The sequence below is a fragment of the Pseudorasbora parva genome, chromosome 1, assembly GCF_024679245.1.
Source record: "Pseudorasbora parva isolate DD20220531a chromosome 1, ASM2467924v1, whole genome shotgun sequence".
Classification (NCBI taxonomy): domain Eukaryota; kingdom Metazoa; phylum Chordata; class Actinopteri; order Cypriniformes; family Gobionidae; genus Pseudorasbora; species Pseudorasbora parva.
In genome coordinates, this window is record NC_090172.1 from 50141974 (window position 1) to 50161993 (window position 20020).

Consider the following 20020-nt stretch of genomic DNA (forward strand, 5'->3'; position numbering starts at 1 on the left):
AATGGCCTTGTAGGGCAGTGAAGCATTCTGGGAATTGTTGTCTTTCATCCCCATGAGATAAAAATACATTTTCTGTCTTTTCTCAGTCTAGAAATCACCGAATTAAAAAATAATTTCACATTTCTAATACATTAATGACCCAGTTTAAATACAGATTCATCTTTCCAGCGCTGAAGTACTCCTTTAAATATTTTATATTTAGTCCAAAAGCTTTTCTGTTCCTTCAATGAAAGTCTATGCACACTATACTGTCCATGTCGAGAAAGGTAATAAAAACATCATCAAAGTAGTCCTTATGTGACATCAGTTGGTTAATTAGAATCTCTTGAAGCATCGAAAATACATTTTGGTCCAAAAATAACAAAAACTATGACTTTATTTAGCATTGTCTTCTCTTCCGGGTTTGTTTTCAACCCTCAAATCAAGATTCAAATGGTTGTGAATCAACAGATTGATTCATGATTCAGATCGCCAATGTCACGTGATTTCAACAGTTAAGACGTGATCCGAATCATGAATCAATACACTGATTCATAACCGATCAAATATTTATTTAAGGATTGGAAAATGTATTCATGGTAAACTTGGTCAGCCGTCTTCTCCCTTAGTAAGGCCATCCTTAAAAATATTCTTGTTTGCCGTAACCCGACCGACCCTGTCAATTTAGGGCCGGTTGTAAATTGGCTTTAAGACCGACCAATTTCTTTTTTTTACTTTTCAAACAACTAATACAACAGTAATAAAATAATATGAATTATATTTTAGTAAGTATTATAGATGTATAAATTGCCTGGGCCATACAAACGAAGGCTACGTTCTTTCGTTTATAGAAAAACCCGTGACGTCATCTATGTTTACACTATGGTTAACGGATGTCACACTATGGCCTGCACGTGCGTTCGTTTCGGCTCGGCTCATACTCTCATTCACTGTAACGTTAGACTGTTAAAGCCCTGTCGGAGATTTCGCCGCATTGTGTGACAGGAGTCAGGACCATGGACACGTTACACACACCAGGCAAGTGCACTGCAGAGGGGAGGCCTTTGGGGGTTTGAGCCCCTGCCCTTTTTGAAAATTAATCAAAAGTGCCCCTCTCAACATTTATCATTACTATATTGTGGCGAATAAAACAGATTTTGAATTATAATTAATATAACAACGTGTACAAAACAGTAGCAAATGGCGGAAAAGCCGTTTATCTTGTCTCTGTCAGTCTGAAATGTCGTTGTCATAACGCGTTGCTATGGGTAGCGTGTGTTCTGCTCGACCCCAGCGCGTGGTGGGAGCGGCGGCTCTGGTTGTAACTTGAAAAATAATGCTTTATGTATGGTTCTGTCGATGGATACACGTGCACTACAACAGTGATAATAAAAGAAAACGTGGGCAAAACGGTCTATCTTTGTAAACTGTGTTCAATGCATGCGAGTGCTGCCGTATGACCAGTCATTTTCGCCATCATCACTCAGTATATTCGCCAGAAGACGCGAATGAGAACCCTCTGCAGTGAGAGAAGATCTGTCTCTGTGCGCAGCGCGCGCACGTCTCACAGCGCGCAAATATTGAGTTCTTTCAAGTCTTGCGTTTGAACGGATAAACTCACACAAAAAGTATGTCAACATGTCGATCTTGATGAGTATCCATCAGACAGTCTATATCCCTTAAGAGAACTTTATACAGTTGAGAAAGACGATGCATATCTCTGTGTTAGGTCTTAAAGGGGCAGTAGCCTTTACTGCTGTCTGTCAAACAAAAGATAAGGACTCACTCACTGCTCTTGATTGAATAGCTGGTTATAGCTACTTAATTAATTGAATTCATAAAAACAACTTTTTGCTTTTTAATATTCAATTGCACTAGTCTATATCACCAGATGCGTTGGTCTGGCAAGAAGTGCAAGTTACTTCAGAGACACAGATAGTTGCGTGTTCTGAGTTAACACAATCGAGCGTAAAAATAAGGAACATATCACGGGAAAATATTAAAACGGGAAGACCGCGGGAAAAAAGCTAAAATACGTGAGAAACCCGGAAAAAAAGGGAGGGTTGACAGCTTTGAGTCAATGACAGCTAGCTGGTGGTTGGACCCTTTTCTTAAAGAATGCACCTGAAATTTATGCAATAAACATGTTTTTGACAAATATTTCAATTTGTTTGTGGTCTATATAGCCTGCAATTAGCCTACACGCCCGAAGGCACGGCTTGAAGACCCAGTCAGTGATGTCACGATATGCCAATTTGTTTAAATTCATACCTACGTAATCACCATCACCAAAAATGTACTTTTTTTTTGTATTAAAATTAAAAAAAAAAATATATAGACCTACCTACCGACCCTTTTTTTAAAAAAAAATTATTGTTACTGCAAACCAAAATATTTTTAAGGATGGCCTAAGATCTGTGACTTATGATTTTTCAATGGAAATGCAAGCACACAGAGGAACGTATATTGAGAAACACCCCCATGGTTTAATTAGTTCACTGTGTCATGTGAGAGACACCTCTACAATGAAGATTTTACCCAATTTAAATTGTGAAATAAAAATTCTAAGAGAAAAAGGAAAGTATATTTATGGCTGTCAATGCTGATATTGTGGCAGGCCACCACAAATAAATCAATTTATGGGAAACATTGGTTAGTAGAATGTCTAAAGTAGACTATCGAAATAGTGTTACCAAACTAACAAAAATGACACAAGCACATGAAAAAACATTGCTAAAACTTAAAATATAAATAAATTACTTTTTCAATAGTTAAACAAAAATATAAAAATACATTCAAAATATGAATAAATACTACAATAGAATACTGTATATAAAAAATGCTGATTTAGATACAGATTATGAAGACCAACATTTGAAATAAGATGCAGATATGAATTAAAAAATGTAACTGTAATGTGTTTTGACTTTATATTGACTTTTACAATCAGATTCTGTACCTGTTTAAACTTTAAGATAAGCTTTTGTGTAGGTTTGAAAAGAAGGAACAAAGCAAAATCCTCATGGTTTGTGTTTTTCAGTTAATCTCAGAGTGAATGACCTCACTCTCATTCAGAACAGGTTCATAAACACTGTGTGTGCTGTGAGCGTCTGGAAATGAGCCTGTGTAATAAAGTACAAACAAACTAAATATTGATCTGTAAAACAGTCCACAAAACAACACCTCACTGCATCTGCTGTGGTTAAGCAAAGCTCATCAATTCAAGAACTGCCCTTTCTACTGTATCTCTAATGACAATGATGAGTCATATGAAGATCAATGTAAAAATAAATGAATTGCCCAGATGTGTGTGATTTTGTAAGAAAGTACACCTCCTTTTGTTCTCCCCCAGGTCCTTAGATTTACATTCTTCACAGACAAGTTTGACAACGCTGTGAAAAATCTTGCTGTTATTCAAATCAGTTTCTGATATTCCCCTCCAGATGCTGGTTACTCATCAATTTCTAAATCCTCCCTTCAGTTCAGCTCTATACTTCTTCATTAACTTCACCCCGCATGGAATTGTCATTGGTTTTTTTCTGTACTATAGTCAGCGCAAATGTTTTTTATGGTATTGAGAATCACACAGCTTATTCTGTGAAGGTGATGAAAGCTCATCTCTATTTATTTCTTGATTCTTTTATCTTCCTTTATATAGAGATGCTCCATGTTATAAACCACAAGTTAACATATTATGTTGTGTTGGCTTGCATTGGCTTGCAAATATGGAACTGTTAATTGGCCAAGCGGCATGGAGGTTATTCATTAATGTATTTGGCATACATGCTTTAAATCTGTTCATACATTCTCTTTTAATCAAACTAAAGGTGCTTTATGTGTACAGTATGGTTATATTCATTAAAAATTGTGCAAGATGTAATATAATGTAAAATTAGATCAAACAATCCATGTAAGTTTTCCACAAAATGAACACAACAAATGATATACACTGATCGGGCATAACATTATGACCTAATATTTAGGGCTGGGCCATATGGCCCAAAAAAATTATCACGATAAATGTAAAATCTTTATTTTTTTTTAAGTTTAAAGGCATATTTTTGCTCCATAGAGAAAGATGTAGAAAACAGTCAGTTAACTGTGGTTTTAAACTATCCTTAATTGTCAAAACATGACACACACTTCCCAAACAGGTGAACAATTTATTACAACTGAGGTAGATTTATTTATTCAAATCTTAACTGTGGTCAGCATTTTTTTTACTCTACACTATATATCAATAATATCATATATACTTAATTGTGTAAGTAGTAAAACACTAAAGATGCAAAAAAATAAATAAAGTGTTTTAAGTTAAGAAACATTTAGAGTTCCCCCTCTCTTGCTTCACAGTAGATTGGTCCACCGTGCATCACACACACACACACACACACACACACACACACACACACACACACACACACACACACACACACACACACACACACACACACACACACACACACACACACACACACACACACACACACACACACACACACACACACACACACACACACACACACACACACACACACCGACATCTCACATCTCACCGACACAGACACCTCTCGTCAACAGTGGGTTGATCAGGAGAGGAGGGAGACGCGTTCTTGACTTTGAAAAGGTCCCGCATGATGTAGGGAGAAGTACTGAGTCAGTATTTATAAGGCACAGTTCAGTAACTGTGGAACTCCAGTAAGGGCTGTCTATTTTATTCATTTTAAACATCGAATGAAATAATTGCTCTTGATACAGGCGATGCTGAGTCATTAATGCATCACCAAAGACAAACATTTAGGATAGCGATGTACAAATCCGATGTTTTAGTGATTATAGTTTGTTAACGTTAGCTTGTTTTAAGTCACCCACTACAACTAGCAAGGTGAAGCCTGTGCGTGAATGTAGTTCATGTAGATTTACCGCTGTGTTGGGCTCAATGTTATATGGAAGAACTTCGAAGAAGCACGATCATTTATTAATTAAATTCCGCGTGGTGAACCTATGTTAAGCAGTTCACGTACGTCGCTCTGTTTTATGTCGGCTGGGATAGCCAAAATATCTCCAAACCACTGAAGTTGAGCGAACTAACTTGTCAACGATATCTATGTCCTCCAAGCTGGTTGTGAGCTCAGAATTTTCTTCACTCTCGCTCATTTTTCTCGCTCCACTTCACTCCGATCCTCCCAAGCCTGTCAGTCACTGTGACTGTAAACAACACCGTGTGAAGCACCTAGAAGCCCGGTCGAATTTATCGAACTGTTGTTATCGTTTTATCGAAGAAAATTATATAGTGATAATTATCGTTTTATCGCCCAGCCCTACTAATATTGTATTGGTCCTTCTTTTGCTGCCGAAACAACCCTGACCCGTCGAGGCATGGACTCCTGACTCCTGCATGTACCCCTGAAGGTGTGCCGTGGTATTTGGTGCAAATATGTTTGCAGCAGTCCTGTAAGTTGCAAGGTGGGGCCTCCATGGATCGGACTTCTTTGTTCAGCACATCCCACTGATGCCCGACTGGATTGAGATCTGGGGAATTTGGAGGCCAAATCAATACCTCAAACTCGTTGTGCTTCTCAAACCATTCATGAACCATTTTTGCTTTGTGGTAGTGTGTATTATTAGCTGAAAGAGACCACAGCCACCAGGGAATACTGTTTCCATGAAAGGGTGTACATAGTCTGCAACAATGCTTAGGTAGGTGGTACGTGTCAAAATAACAACCACATGGATGGAAGGACCCTAGGTTTCTCAGCAGAGCATTGCCCAAAGCATCACACTGCCTTCCCCGGCTTGCCATCATCACATAGTGCATCCTGGTGTCATGTGTTTGCCAGGTAAGCAACAAACATGCACCCGGCTAGCCACGTGATTCTTCAGACCAAGCCACCTCCTTCCATTGCTCCGTGGTACGGTTCTGATGCTCACGTGCCTACTGTTGTCGCTTGCGGTGGTGGACTGGGGACAGCATGGGCACTGGTCTGACTGGTCTACGGTTATGCAACCTCATACACAACAAACTGCAATGCTTTGTGTATTCTGACACCTTTCTATCAGAACCAGCATTGACTGTTTGAGCAATTTGAGCTACAGTATCTCATCTGTTTGATCGGACCACACGGGTCAGCCTTCGCTCCTCACATGAATCAGTGAGCCATGGCCACCCGTGATCCTGTCGTCGCTTCACCACTGTTCCTTACTTGGACCACTTTTTATAGATACTGACCACTGCAGCAGGGGCAGCATTTCACAAAAACCAGAGTCCTTCTGGCCATACAACAACAACATTCCCAAATAATCACATTATATCTAAACAACATGTGGACAAAAATCCACTAAAATAACTTAACAACTGACTTAACAACAATAAAAAATCAATGCAAATACTGAAACAGCCCTATAAGCCGTTGTGTCCTAACCACGTAAGAAAAATCATATTTTCCATGTTAATCACAATTTTTCACCAACCAGCCGTTATGGCGATTCAAGAAATTTCATTGCTAATGCAAACAGTGTGCTTGTAGAGAGAGCCTGCCCACATGTTCTTCTGATTGGCTGTGATTTTCGATTGATTGCTCTCAGGGTCGAGTCTGGTTTGCCGCTGAAAGCCTCTTCACATCGCACCTGGTTAGGACACGGCGTTAGGCTCAGGCTGTTTAAATTTGCTTTTCAAAGCTGCTAACGAGCGGCATCGTGAGCTGTTTTTGTGATGTTCAAGGTAGGATAGGTAGGAATTGGTTAAAGCTACACTGTGTGATATTTTTCCCCATCTAGCGGTGAAAAGGTATATGACCATCCAGTGAATATTAGTTTCTGTTCCTCTCAATTCCAATTTTGTTTTAACTCCTACGGTGGCCGTTTTAGTCCAAGATTAATATGGCAATCCCCCTCTTCACATTCAACACGGTGCCAGCGAGTGTTTAACGCGAAAGGCGAAGCTTGAATTTATGGGTATGTCCCTCTTCGGCTAATGTACTTTCAAGATGGAGGGGCAACATGGCGACGAGCATTCAAACCCCTCACCTGAATGTATTTTCAATGGCATATTATAAACTTACCAGAATACTTTATTACTTGAAAGAAGTAAATATACATTAATGAGCACATCATTTTTTGAAAGAACTAAGTGTTTTTAGCTAAGAATAACTAAAAAAGTTACACAGTGTAGCTTTAAAAAACTTTTTTTTCGAAACTTCTTTAAACTTTCTTTATATATCAATACATAATTAAAATGTAAGTACTCTGAAAAAGAAAGTATAAAAAATGAGTGTCTGTAGACCTCTCACGACTGTTTTAAAGACAGCTCATTATTTCCATTCACTCCACTTTCTCCCTTCTGGACTCTTTCCAAAGCCACGCCCCCAAAATACATGAACGCGCCTCACCGACCAATCAGCTGGAAGACGCATTATTTACCTCAGACGAGCAGTGTGCATGTAGTGACATCATGTCAGAATCACATGCAATAAAAAAATCTAACTTTATCAGTATGAATATAAACAGATACGATGTATTTTAGTACTCACTATCAAGCTAGAATACAGATACTGGTAAAGTTTAAAATATATTTTTGTTTGATTCGGTAACGAGCTAGTTATATTTACAAGGCAAAGACAACGGGTAGCATCATGTTTTTCCAATAACATCAGTTATACTGTAATGAAGATGAGTTTCGTGTAAGATTCATAACATATACAGTGTTTTGCATGTAAGAGTTTCCATGATGATTATTGTTGATGATTGTTGATAAGTAGTAGCTAAAGCTAACTTAGTTCTAAAAAATTTTTCCTGGATGCGGTGTATGAGCTTTTACACATGCATTTTGTTATCTAAAGTTAAATTTTGTGAAATTCAACACGACAGCGATCAACTTGAGCTAAGCATATTGAGTATTTATCATCTCTACTAATGGCTAAGTGTACAATATTGTAACTTTATGCTAAGTAATGCTAAGTAATGTTATGCTATATTAGGCAGCTTCATGTGTTAGTGATACATGCTTAATGAAAACATAAACCAAAAAAATGTATAATCAAAATGAAAGATTACCTGTCCAGCAGAAATACAGCCAGCAATGAGTCGTTTTTCAGGTCCCTCAGTTCTCACTATCGTTGAAAAGCCATGCAGATATTTACTCGCATTTGTTTTCTTTGTTTATCCAAATACTTTCTGTGCATTGCCTTTTCTCGTACTGTCTTCCTTTTTTTGCATTGTTTGCCTTCGCTGACTGTAAAACCCTGCACTGTGAATTTTGAATACTTTTTCTCTGCCATTATTTTGCCATTAGGTTTCTTGCCTCTTGAACTGCTCCAATTAAACGAGCGCGCCAGGGATGGAAATTAACTTTTTTGTCCACCGGCCACAGTGGCTGGTGGATTTCAAAATCTACCAGCCACTCAATGTTTTAACCAGCCACTTTCTTGTTTATAACCGACAATGTGTAACTGCACGTGAAAATTAATACTACAAGCTCTACAATACTTAAGCTGTTTATTTAATCTCAAATCTCAATGAAATACTGACATTTTTTCAGTCTTATACACACACAAATCATGAACTGATATACATTTCATTAAATGAGTAGGGCTCTGTGTTCTCTCTCTCTCTCTCTCTCTCTTTTTTTTTTTTTTTTTTACCTGGATGTGGCATTTGGATGATTTGTGGTCTTTTATGGCTTCCAGTTTTAGGTTTTTAGTACCAACAATGAAACTACTAGTTTTGGCATCTCCTGAAGCGTGTTGACGACATACCGAGCAGAACATTGTCAGTAGGGATGCACCAAAATAAAAATGATTGGCTGAAACCGAAGCACTAAAAGAAATTATGCCAATTGTCCATTGCATTTATGGCTAATGCTATGACTGTGTAACTTTACTAAAAATCAAGGCATTGCAATTGCATTAATTAATATTAAAGTTTCAAATAATAAATCAATTACAAATTATGCAAATATTTATTTAGCACATTGCAACAACCCACAGTAAAAAATAAAATTCAAACTAAAATGTTTAACTCGACCTCACTCGTGTACATTAAATAATAATGTACAGGTCTACTGGCCTGCAGAAAGGTACAGAAATTGAATAAAGTAATCAAATGTAAAATAACTGCATATTTAACTGTTTAAATGAAAGATTAATCCTTACTAAACTTACAAAAGTTATTCAATCAAGAGCAGTGAGTGATGTCCTTTTGTTTGACATTAAACATAGCAGTAAAGGCTACTGCCCCTTTAAGACCTAATAGAAGGATATGCGTCATCTTTCCCGACTGTATAAAGTTCACTTAAGGCATATTCAGACTATGTCTGCTAATACTCATCAAGATGAATATGTTGGCATACTTTTTGTGTGAGTTTGTCTGTTTAAGCACAAGACTTGAAAGAGAACTAAATATTTGCGCGCTGTGAGACGGGTGCGCGCTTCCGGATGACAGTGACGGATCTTCTCTCAGCGCGAGCACGAGTTCTTATTCGCGTCTTCTGGCACTACATCCGGGTAATGACGGCGAAAATGACTGGTCATATTCGGACATACGGCCGCACTCGCATGCACTAAACACAGTTTATAAAGAGGGGAAATGGTATGCTATTTTTATTTACCCGCCACGTTGGCCGGTAGGTGAAGCGAGTTTACCCGCCACAACTCAAAATCACCCGCATTTGGCTGGTGGCGGGTGCTAATTTCCATCCCTGGAGCGCGCGCATGTGGGCAGATCCTGAAGCGTAAGCGGTGGTCGCCATGGTAGCGAGAGAGAGTGACAGTCGCCCAAGCCAATCGTTTGTTTCGTCCCGAACTAAAATAATGAGCGGTGTTTATTGCAGATTAAAAAGTCTAGAGTCACTTGGTTTTTATACTCTCCTTTTCAGAGTACTTACATTTTAATTATGTATTGACATATAAAGAAAGTTTAAATAAAAATTTGGACAAAAGTGTTTTAGATCAGTCCACCCTACCCTACCTTTAAATAAACCTTGTACCATGTCAGCAGGACTCATATTATCCCTCATGCTTCATGCAGTTATACAACGTTTTGACTGAACATCTTCTACTTCTGCTGCATGAGATGAGAACACATCCTAAAAGTCTGTCTGGGTGCATTTAAATCTGCTCTAAGTTTGCGTTTTTGTCACTTATAACACATGCACACTTCAATAAGCCAACAGAAAGCAGGTTAATGTGTTTACATGCCAAGCAAAATCGGGGTAAAAAGGCAAGAAACTACCTGTCCCGACCAGTTTATGCTTACGCTGTTTATGATCTTACTCTGATAAAAGAAACTGGTTACTGCGTTTACATAACCATTTTCAATGTCAGTTTATTAGGCATAATCGGCTTAAGAACATGCATGTAAACGCACCCATTGACTTACATTTTACATTTAGTCATTTAGCAGATGCTTTTATCCAAACGACTTACAAAAAGGGGAGAGCAATAGAAGCAACGAAACAAACAAGGCCAACAACCTGTAAGATCTGTAAGAATTCTCAGTCAATCGAGCACAGTACACAAACTTTTTTTTTTTTTTAGACGAACAGAAAATTGTATTGGATAGTTAAGTGCTAGTCTTTATTGTTCAGGTGCAATTGGAAGTGATGTGTCTTAAGATGTTTTTTAAAAATGGCTACAGACTCAGCAGCACGAATTGAGATCAGCAGGTCATTCCACCAGATGAGAACGGTCCAGGAAAATGTCTGTGAGAGCGATTTCATGCCCCTTTGGGATGGAACCACCAAGCGCCGTACACCTCGCAGAATGCAAGCTTCTGGAGGGTGTGTAAGTCTGAACAAGCGAGTCTAGGTATACTGGTCTAGAGCCAGTGGTTGCTTTGTAGGCAAGAACCAGTGCCTTGAATTTGATGCGAGCAGCCATTGGCAACCAGTGCAGTCTGATGAAGAGAGGCGTAACATGCGCTCTCTTCGGCTCATTAAAGACCACTCTCGCCGCTGCATTCTGGATCAGCTGCAAGGGTTTGATAGTGAATGCTGGAAGGCCAGCTGGAAGAGCATTACAATAGTCCAGTCTGGAGAGAACAAGAGCTTGAACCAGGAGTTGTGCAGCCTGCTCTGATAGGAAGGGTCTAATCTTTCTAATGTTGTATAAGGCAAATCTGCAGGACCGGGCTGTTGCAGTAATGTGGTCAGTGAAGTTTAAATGGTCATCAATCATAACTCCATGGTTCCTGGCTGTCCTGGATGCAGTTACGGTTGATGAACCGAGCTGAATGGAGAAATGTTGATGAAGTGCCGGGTTGGTTGAGACAACAAGTAATTCTGTCGTTGAAAGATTAAGTTGCAGGTGTTGCTCCTTCATCCAGTCAGAAATGTCTGTCAGACAGGCAGCGATACGAACACTGACTGTAGGATCATCTGGTTGAAATGAGAAGTGGAGTTGAGTGTCATCAGCATAGCAGTGTTTGGAGAAGCCATGTTTCTGAATAATATAGTGTAATGATGACATGTAGATGGAGAAGAGAAGTGGTCCAAGCACTGAGCCCTGGGGAACCCCAGTAGCTAGATGATGTGACTTAAGACACTTCACCTCTCCATGACACCCTGTACCCAAAAGGTAAGACCTGAACCACTGGAGAGCAGTTCCTGAGATACCCATCTTCTAAAGTGTTGACAGGAGGATCTGGTGGTTAAAGCAGCAGACAGATCCAGCAAGATGAGTACTGAGGTTTCCTATAGCTCAAACAGTAGAGCATGGCGCTAGCAACGCCAAGGTCATGGGTTCAATTCCCAGGAAAAGCAAGAATTGACAAAATGTAAAATGTGTACCTTGAATGCAATGTAAGTCGCTTTGGATAAAAGCGTCTGCCAAAAGCATAAAGGTAAATGTAAATGTTCTCCAACCTGAGGAGCTCTCAGAGCTTCAGTGTGCGTGAGTCAGAGAAATTGTTTTGATTTTGTTGTGGTAGTGTTGTTTTAGCAGTGGAGAGATTTGTAGAGAAAGAAGAGAGAAGAGACTGATATAAGGTCAGTAGAGTTTTTAGATTTCCGCCATTTCCTCTCTGCCACCCTGAGTCCAGAGCGATGTTCACGGAGAACATCAGACAGCCAGGGGGCAGATGGGGTGGGGCGGACTGGTCAAACAGTCTACAGTATTTTCACAGATTTTTCCCTATTCTCTTCATTGAAATAATATTAAATAGCCCGATATACCTAGGCCAATAAGCCATATGATATTGGGGTATTTTGATAACATCAACTTATAACATTTATAATTTAACATACATTTTATCTTTGCTATACTAAACAGATATTACATGTTTTCTGTGTATAAATATTTAAAGTAAATTTTATGTTAATATTTTGTCAAAGTTTTGCCTTTGGTTATCTTTAGTCAACTGCTAAACAATAACATAACTTTCAAAACTGAACATTATGTTTTTTATTTTTATACTGTATGTGATATGGCATATTTTATTAGTTAGTTAATTATTTTGTCTTGTTCTCTTTGCATAGGTTTATAACATGTTTCAACACCAGAGTTTGGGTGTGTGGCTCAACATCCGGGTCACCAAGTTGGTTCTCCTGCACACCCGTCCGGTAAGTGTGACCCTGTTATGTATAAACACTAGATTAACAACCAGATCTATGTAGTTACTTAACCTGCCATTTATCCGCTCCCTTGCTGTTTTATTTGTATTTTCAGGACCTGCGATGTTATCCTGCTCAGAATGTGTGTGTGTGTGTGTGTGTGTGTGTGCGTGTTTTAACTACCGGTTTTCCCCTCCATTTTATTGCTGAATTGCGTTCTCTCTAAAGGCTCCGAAGAGTCTGCCAGAAGGTTTTTTTGAGTATTCACATCTAAAGTCTAAAATGATGTATGTCAGGATGTCACTGAATATCTATTAGTGTGTGTGTGTGTGTGTGTGTGTGTGTGTGTGTGTGTGTGTGTGTGTGTGTGTATATGTATGTGTGTGTATGTATGTGTGTGTATATTATATATATATATATATATATATATATATATATATATATATATATATATAAATACACACACATATATATATATATATATATAAATACACACACACATATATATATATACACACACATATATATATATATATATATATATATATATATATATATATATATATATATATATATATATATATATATATATATATATATATATATATATATATATTATACAGGGAGTGCAGAATTATTAGGCAAATGAGTATTTTGACCGCAAGTTCATTAAGAAATTAAAAATCCCATGGAGACTTGATTTGATACTAAGTTCCAGGGGTGTCCAATCCTTTTCCTGGATGGCCACTGTCCTGCAGATTTTAGTTCCAGCCCCAATTAAACACAGCTGAAACAGCTAATCAAGGTCTTACAAGGCATACTAGAAACTTCCAGCAGGTGTGTTGAGGCAAGTTGGAGCTAAACTCTGCAGGACAGTGGCCCTCCAGAACCGAGATTGGACACTCCTGTACTAAACTATATGTGCTGGTGTACTTCTACTAGTTGACAGACTTTTATCAGCTACACATTTAAAATTGGACCAAAAAATATTGTTGACCTTGCACGCAGAGATGCACACTACTGTTCAAAAGTTTGGGGTTGGTGTGAATTTTCTTTTCTTATTATTATTGACCAAACCTTATTGGCTGTTTAAGCCCAAATTTGATTTGTGTGCCTCCTTTCCTTTGTGAATAGAAAGTAGTGCTCTCTTCAATTTTATAGGGTCTTTAAAGTAAAGTCCACTGACTAGAAGAGTAAACTATTTCTCCCTGGAAGTAGATGTCATATTTAATTTGAGGCAAATGAAAACGAGGCAGTGTAGGACATAATTTATTATGTCTTACTGCTTTAAAGGAAAAAAATAATCCTGCAGTTCCCTTTTAAGGTCCCTTTTAACCTTCAGATGTTCTCCTTGCCTGCATTGCAGCTTCTTTGGGTGCTGGGTGGAGAACTGATGCTCGAGCTGTCTGATTCTGAGAAATCAGACGTGCACAGCATCGAGGCAGGTGACGTTAAAGCCCCAATCACGGCGCTTCATTCATAAAATAAGGGCATTCTGGCAGTTCTCGAGGGGGTTGCATGTAGGAGTGTAGCACCTGAGGGAGTGTTTATTGAGAAATATCTCGACGCGTACAGCCGTGCGCTTTTTGGGTGTGTACTTTCTGTGGACTTTCATTTTGAGGGATGAAAGTAAAATATGTTGTGAACGGATCGATTCTCTCATTTTGTAGATGACGACATATAAATATTAAATATGTATAAATAAATATTAAAACAGTATCGTCTGGTGATTATGGCTGCATTTCATTCTAAGGAATTAAAATTTAATATTATCTGACTTTGAGGTGTTAGATATTATCAGCCTATCATCCAAACTGTGTTTACTTGTCTATATATTAATCTAAAAGGGGATTCGTTGTGGCCGCCCAAAGTCGATGCAGCCCTGTCGAGTTGCTCCCTTAGACAAGGCCCCCTGCTGGCCTGCCCCCTCTCCCAGGGAGCAATCGAGGTCGCCTCCTCCGTGGAGTTTTCTGGAAGTCGAGGCTGCGATCACTGTGACGCTTGGGGCACATAGATTTCCATTGAACACATGCTGATCATCCCATTGTGAGCTGATCCAGTTAGAGGACTGGTTTATCACGATAGATCTAAAGGTGGCGGTGGAAGAGGGGAGACTTCATCTGCTCTGCCTGTCAGAGCACTAAGAATTTACTTAGAGAAGTCTTCGCAGTGGAGGATGTCAGACCAATTGTTGGTGCAGTCTAATTCCATGTGAAGCCTGGTGCCAGAGTGTTTGCATCCTAAGTGTGCCTGGGCTCCCAGGTTCACACTAGGACGAGAGGGATTACGTTACGGCATAGGGGAAATTCATTCCCCATAGTGTCATCACAACTACGCAGTGCAAGTTTCCTCGAAAGGGAACACCTCGGTTATGACTATAACCTTTGTTCCCTGAGAAGAGAACGAGACACTGCGTCTTGTCGCCACACCTATCAAAGGCAGTGCGTTCACTTCATCGCAAAGAGCTATCTGTGCTATGTGCCAGCATCCCTTTGTACCTTCCGTGTATGCTGATACATATTATGTCATGATGCAGCACCAATCAGAATTGGACAGATTTCATTAATGCATCAGACACACTACACTTTGTTCACCATAGTGTCCTCATGACAACGCAGTATCTCATTCCCTTCTCAGGGAACAAGGGTTATAGTCATAACTTGAGACGTTCACCAGCATGTAAGACAAAATTAATACTCTGTTCATGTTTAAATGACCACTGAAGGTTTGTTACTATAGATGTCCTTACAAATAAAGTGGGAAGCATGTATTTTAAACTTTTGCTGTACAATAGGGCCCTATCATACACCCGGTGCAATGTGGCACCAGACACGACACAAGTTTTTTTTTGTGCTAATTTCAGCCTGACACAGTTATCTTTTTCACGTCCAGCATCACATTGTTTAAAAAGCAAATGCACTCATGCCCATCTGTTCCACCATGAACTGATGAATGATCTGAAAACGAGGTATGTTTAGGCACATTGTTGGTGCGTTGCAATTTTGAGGTAAGTGAAAACAACTGTGCTATTGATCAACAAAAAGCTGGTATAAAATCAATAGCACAGTATTTTTTTGTGTTAAATAAAGAGTGTGTTAGTAATGCCTATAGGCGGAAGCACATAGCGTGTGCACTCTGCTTATTACACACACAGGGACACTCAGCACACAAACATTTTAAATTAAATAATAAAAATAAAAGGATTCCTCTCCAGAGAAGCATTAAGTCTTTTTTCTTGCAATTTCCGCCATGTAAATAGTGAATCCACCAGTTTGCGAGTGCAACTGGCACACCTATGACTCATTAAGAGGTACAACCCCTTTGGACCATGCGCTGACCGTTTTTTCCGTTTAGCAAAAGTGGATTCAGGCACGCCCTAAGTGCACCTGAGCCATGTACCTAGATTGTTAAAATAGGGCCCATAGTCTTATTAATTATATTCTAATGTGCATATACTGTCCAATGTGCTCTTAGGATAAGCTGAAGGTGGGCCATCATGGGGAAAAAGCCTTGGAGAGCTTTTGTCACTGGCAGCATGAGGAATACGGCGCACGATACCTGGGTAACAACCATGTTCCTGGGAGCAGAGACGACCCTCCTCCTGTGGATGTGGCTGTGCTGGTCACCAGGTACCGATCAATCATAGAATGACCTCAGCAATTATTTTGACATTTAATTCATACTTGTCTGAATTTCATTGCATTATATAAAAAAAATCTTGCTATTTAATGCAATTGCTTTGAGATATTTTTAAGTTTTACTTCTGCATACAAATACTTTTTTGGGCCCGTCAAATAGATATTTTTACGTCTTTCACTTTTCGTTTTGTCACACACATCCTTTGAAGTCCTGTTTCTTTCAGCTCTTGGTTGTTTAAGACAGATTTAACCTTTTTCATCCCTTTTATTGAGATCCAACACAATTTGAACCTGCCAGTATCTGAGCTGTGATAGTCCCTAATAATCCTTCTGTCAGTGAGACAAGTTTGCTCCCAATCTTCATCTTTTCAGTACAACAGATTACTAGTGGCAGCCAAAACACTGCATTCCCGGTGTGGGATTAGGGTTTATTAGTGTACTGTAATTTTCCGAATAAAAAAAAGAAAAGAAAAAGAAAATCCTTTTGTTAAAACGACTCATGTGAGCCTGTCAGATAATATCTGTCATCCCGGGCCCAAGAAGCTTGCAGGGAGAGCGAGCTCACACAGAGAGTGCCTTTGTTCCCCCTGTGCCGGGTTAAATATGATCTCCGCTGGCGTACAAAAGGAACTCTCTATAAGGATGTGGCGTACAGGAGCAACATCTGTCTCAGCTTGCATGCCAAGATGGCTCGGGGCAGTGAGAAAGCATCAAAGCAAATTAAGGCTTGACAAGGTGCGCCTCGGTTTCCCCTCTCACAGCTTTGTAGGAGCTGTCAGTGGCTTGTCCCAGGTTCTCGCGGCACTTGCTGAGTGAAGAAAGATTATTTTCTTAACGTGGCCGTAGATGCGCTTTTCACTGCTCTTCTGGGAGATTAAACTCACTCTGAACACAATCAGCCCTTCGCTAAGACTCCTCAAAAAATCATTACTGGCTGATCTGTGCTCACTTTGTGCATTTTAAAGAGCTGATTCAGGTGGAGTGATGCTGTCTCTGTAGAGTCACCATGTATTCTACTGTATCCTCCACAACAAGGTTAAAGTGAGTAACTGCCGTCCATACACCAGTCCAGAATTTAGAGGGATTCACTCCTGAATTTAAATGCAGTTCAGATAGGTCCACTTGAGTCAAAAAACACCATAGACAAACTTTTAGTCAACTTTTTATTGCATATTTTGCATAAATTTACATTTGGCGCTATGGCTCAGTTCTAAATTCCACATCCTTTTCATGAGCTTCATGAAAAGCCAAGACAGGGAACAGCAGCTTCTGGGGACAACCTCCCTAATTTCCAAACTAGGAAGGCATTTAGAACAAACATGCATCAATGGCACAATTGACATTGATTAAGTTAAAAACAGTTAAGGAGGAGCTGGGGAGGAGGTTGGTTGCAAAGGAGCGTGCAGTGGAAGCAGCAAGCAGGCAGACTGAATTAAAACTACACTTAAGTAAGACGCCCTGTTTGAGAGTTGCCATTTGAGTTCATGGGAATTGGATCAGCTGATATGGGCGGGGTTGGAATTTTTCCAATCAGCTGATGCGGAGCTTGAGTGAATGAATGAATGAATGAATGAGGCATTTATATAGCGCTTTCATATGTACTACTGTACACCAAAAGCGCTTTACACTAGGGGTCTCTCCTCAACCACCACTGAAGAATTCTCTATAAGGATGTGGCTTGACTACATGGCCTGCCTGAACTAACGCAGATGCTTGATTTGTCACTCTCAACTTGTGTACCAGGATTGTGCACAAAATGTTGACTTGACAAAGTCTTGCTTGAATGTTTTAGGATAGACAGATAATTTTTTTTGTTTTGTGCTGTGTTCCATCCAAAGTCAGATGGAGGATGGTCACGTACTTATGACCATAAACATGGCCAAAATGTCAACAAATTTGCATTTCTTTGCCAAATACACTCCTTTAAGATTCAAATAAGTTTCAGGAAGTTTTTTATGAGTATGTCCCTCTATGACATATATAAAGGGTGGAATTCCTTGTATGGGCACATCACCCAGAACAAGAGCAAGAGCACACCAATCAACGTCATAAAGAAGTGTGTTTTTGTTTGTAAGGGACCTTGATAACCTTGTTCAGCTTCCCAAATAACCCAGCATTAAGGAAACAGTGGATGCAGTTTGTATCAAATGAAACGCCAAATGTCTGTGTTTTGTTGGCATTAAGTGCATATAATGTACACAACATGAACGGATACTGAGTCGAATGCTATCCAAGGATAATGGCGTGATGTATAGTGTTTGTGTGTGTGTGTGTGTGTATGTGCTCTTTGTGACTCTTTAGCCCCACCCAATGCAAGCCTTCACAAGCTCGGCTGTTCTCGGAAAGAATCAATTCATATCTGTATCTGTCTTTTGTAAATATGATAAAACTAAAGACCATTCAGAGATATGAAGGATGCAATACTACTCTATATACTCAAGATTAACATGAGACTGGCAGAAACCGTCTGTGTTATGTACACTTTAATTGATACTAGGAAATGTATGATTTTCTACAGAGATGATCATTTACCATGTTTTACACAACACACTTTGCAAGCATTTACTAAATGGTTCTGATTATTATGTAATGTTGGCACTTCTAGGTTTCCACACCATTTTCCAATTTGGAAGTCTGCCTTTCTTTTGCACCCTTCCAAGTAGGAAGATGGAAATTCTGACTTCCCGAGTTGAATGGAAAGCTTCAATAGTTACTGTTATGCAGGATGAGGTCAGAAATGCTTTTGCCTAGACAGTTTTGCAGCAGTTGTGACACGGTGCTCCATGCACGTCAGCACTAATGGAAATCAGCATGCCTAACTGTATCCATTCCTAGCCATCTTTGGCTGAACGGGCTTCGTCTTCAGTACCCAGCTGCGTGTCACATTCACTTAATCTGTGAAGGAACAGGAAGGGAAACCAGAAGCCCACATCAAAAACACTTTGGAATAGTGGGACATCAGACAGCCAAAGCGACACTGCGCAGAGCACGTATGGTGCAAACGTTTGATGACTGACTCAAAACAAGAGACATCCATCTTCGCTGTCTGACATTCAGTAAACAAAAACGTCTTTGTTAATTCTAAAAGCCTATTTGATTTCTTTTTTCTGTCCAACCATCTCAAAGGTCCTCTGATGTTTTAGTTTGTCATTTGTTGCCCACCTGTGGTACCACCAGTGTTGGGGAAACTACTTTGAAACTAGCATCCAAAACTACAACCTACTCGTAATTTAAAGAACACTGTTAAGTAAAGCTGTTCTTTTGAAAAATGTTACACTGTAAAAAATGTAAAAATGTATAAGTATAATCACCTTGGTTCAATTAAAATTATATTAAACTGATTTTAAAAAATGGAATTGAATTTCATTCACTTATGACACATCTTTAATAGTCAATTTCATATAAGAAACAAGAAACATGACATTTATTATATGTTACATGAAATTGACTATCCGCTTGTTAAGTCGTGACGTAAGGAACGCCGTTTCTGGGTCCAAGCCTCAACTCGTTTCACTTGAGAATGCCATTGACGCCCGTTTATGAGCGCTATTTTTTCATATTAAACATCAAACATTTAAAAAAGTTAAACATTTTAAATACTTATAGTTTACACAACATTCTCTATGGTCACAGCGTTACAGACATTAATATTTTAATGATTTATAAAAGATGAATCACTGTCTGGTCATCTGGAATTTTGGTATGGAGAAAAAGGTTACTTTTTTTGTAGTATTACACCACATTGTGTGTGTATATTAGCACTGTTTGTAGTTTTTCTTGTGGTATAAGATAGAGCGTTTGGACCCGGAAGCGCTGCCGCGTGACGTCAGCCTTAACAACCGGATTAAAGATATGTAAG

The 20020-nt window shown here is 39.2% G+C and overlaps 1 protein-coding gene across 2 annotated transcripts in view; it reads left to right on the forward strand.

Annotated features, from left to right (window-relative positions):
• The window catches only part of adamts17 (ADAM metallopeptidase with thrombospondin type 1 motif, 17), a 176985-nt gene that overhangs the window by 42140 nt on the left and 114825 nt on the right, over positions 1–20020 (forward strand). For both annotated transcript variants that reach the window (XM_067444859.1, XM_067444863.1), the window contains exons 5-6: positions 12449–12532; positions 15998–16152. In XM_067444859.1, coding sequence (XP_067300960.1) covers positions 12449–12532; positions 15998–16152 — 239 coding nt within the window. The remainder of the gene's footprint in view (positions 1–12448; positions 12533–15997; positions 16153–20020) is intronic.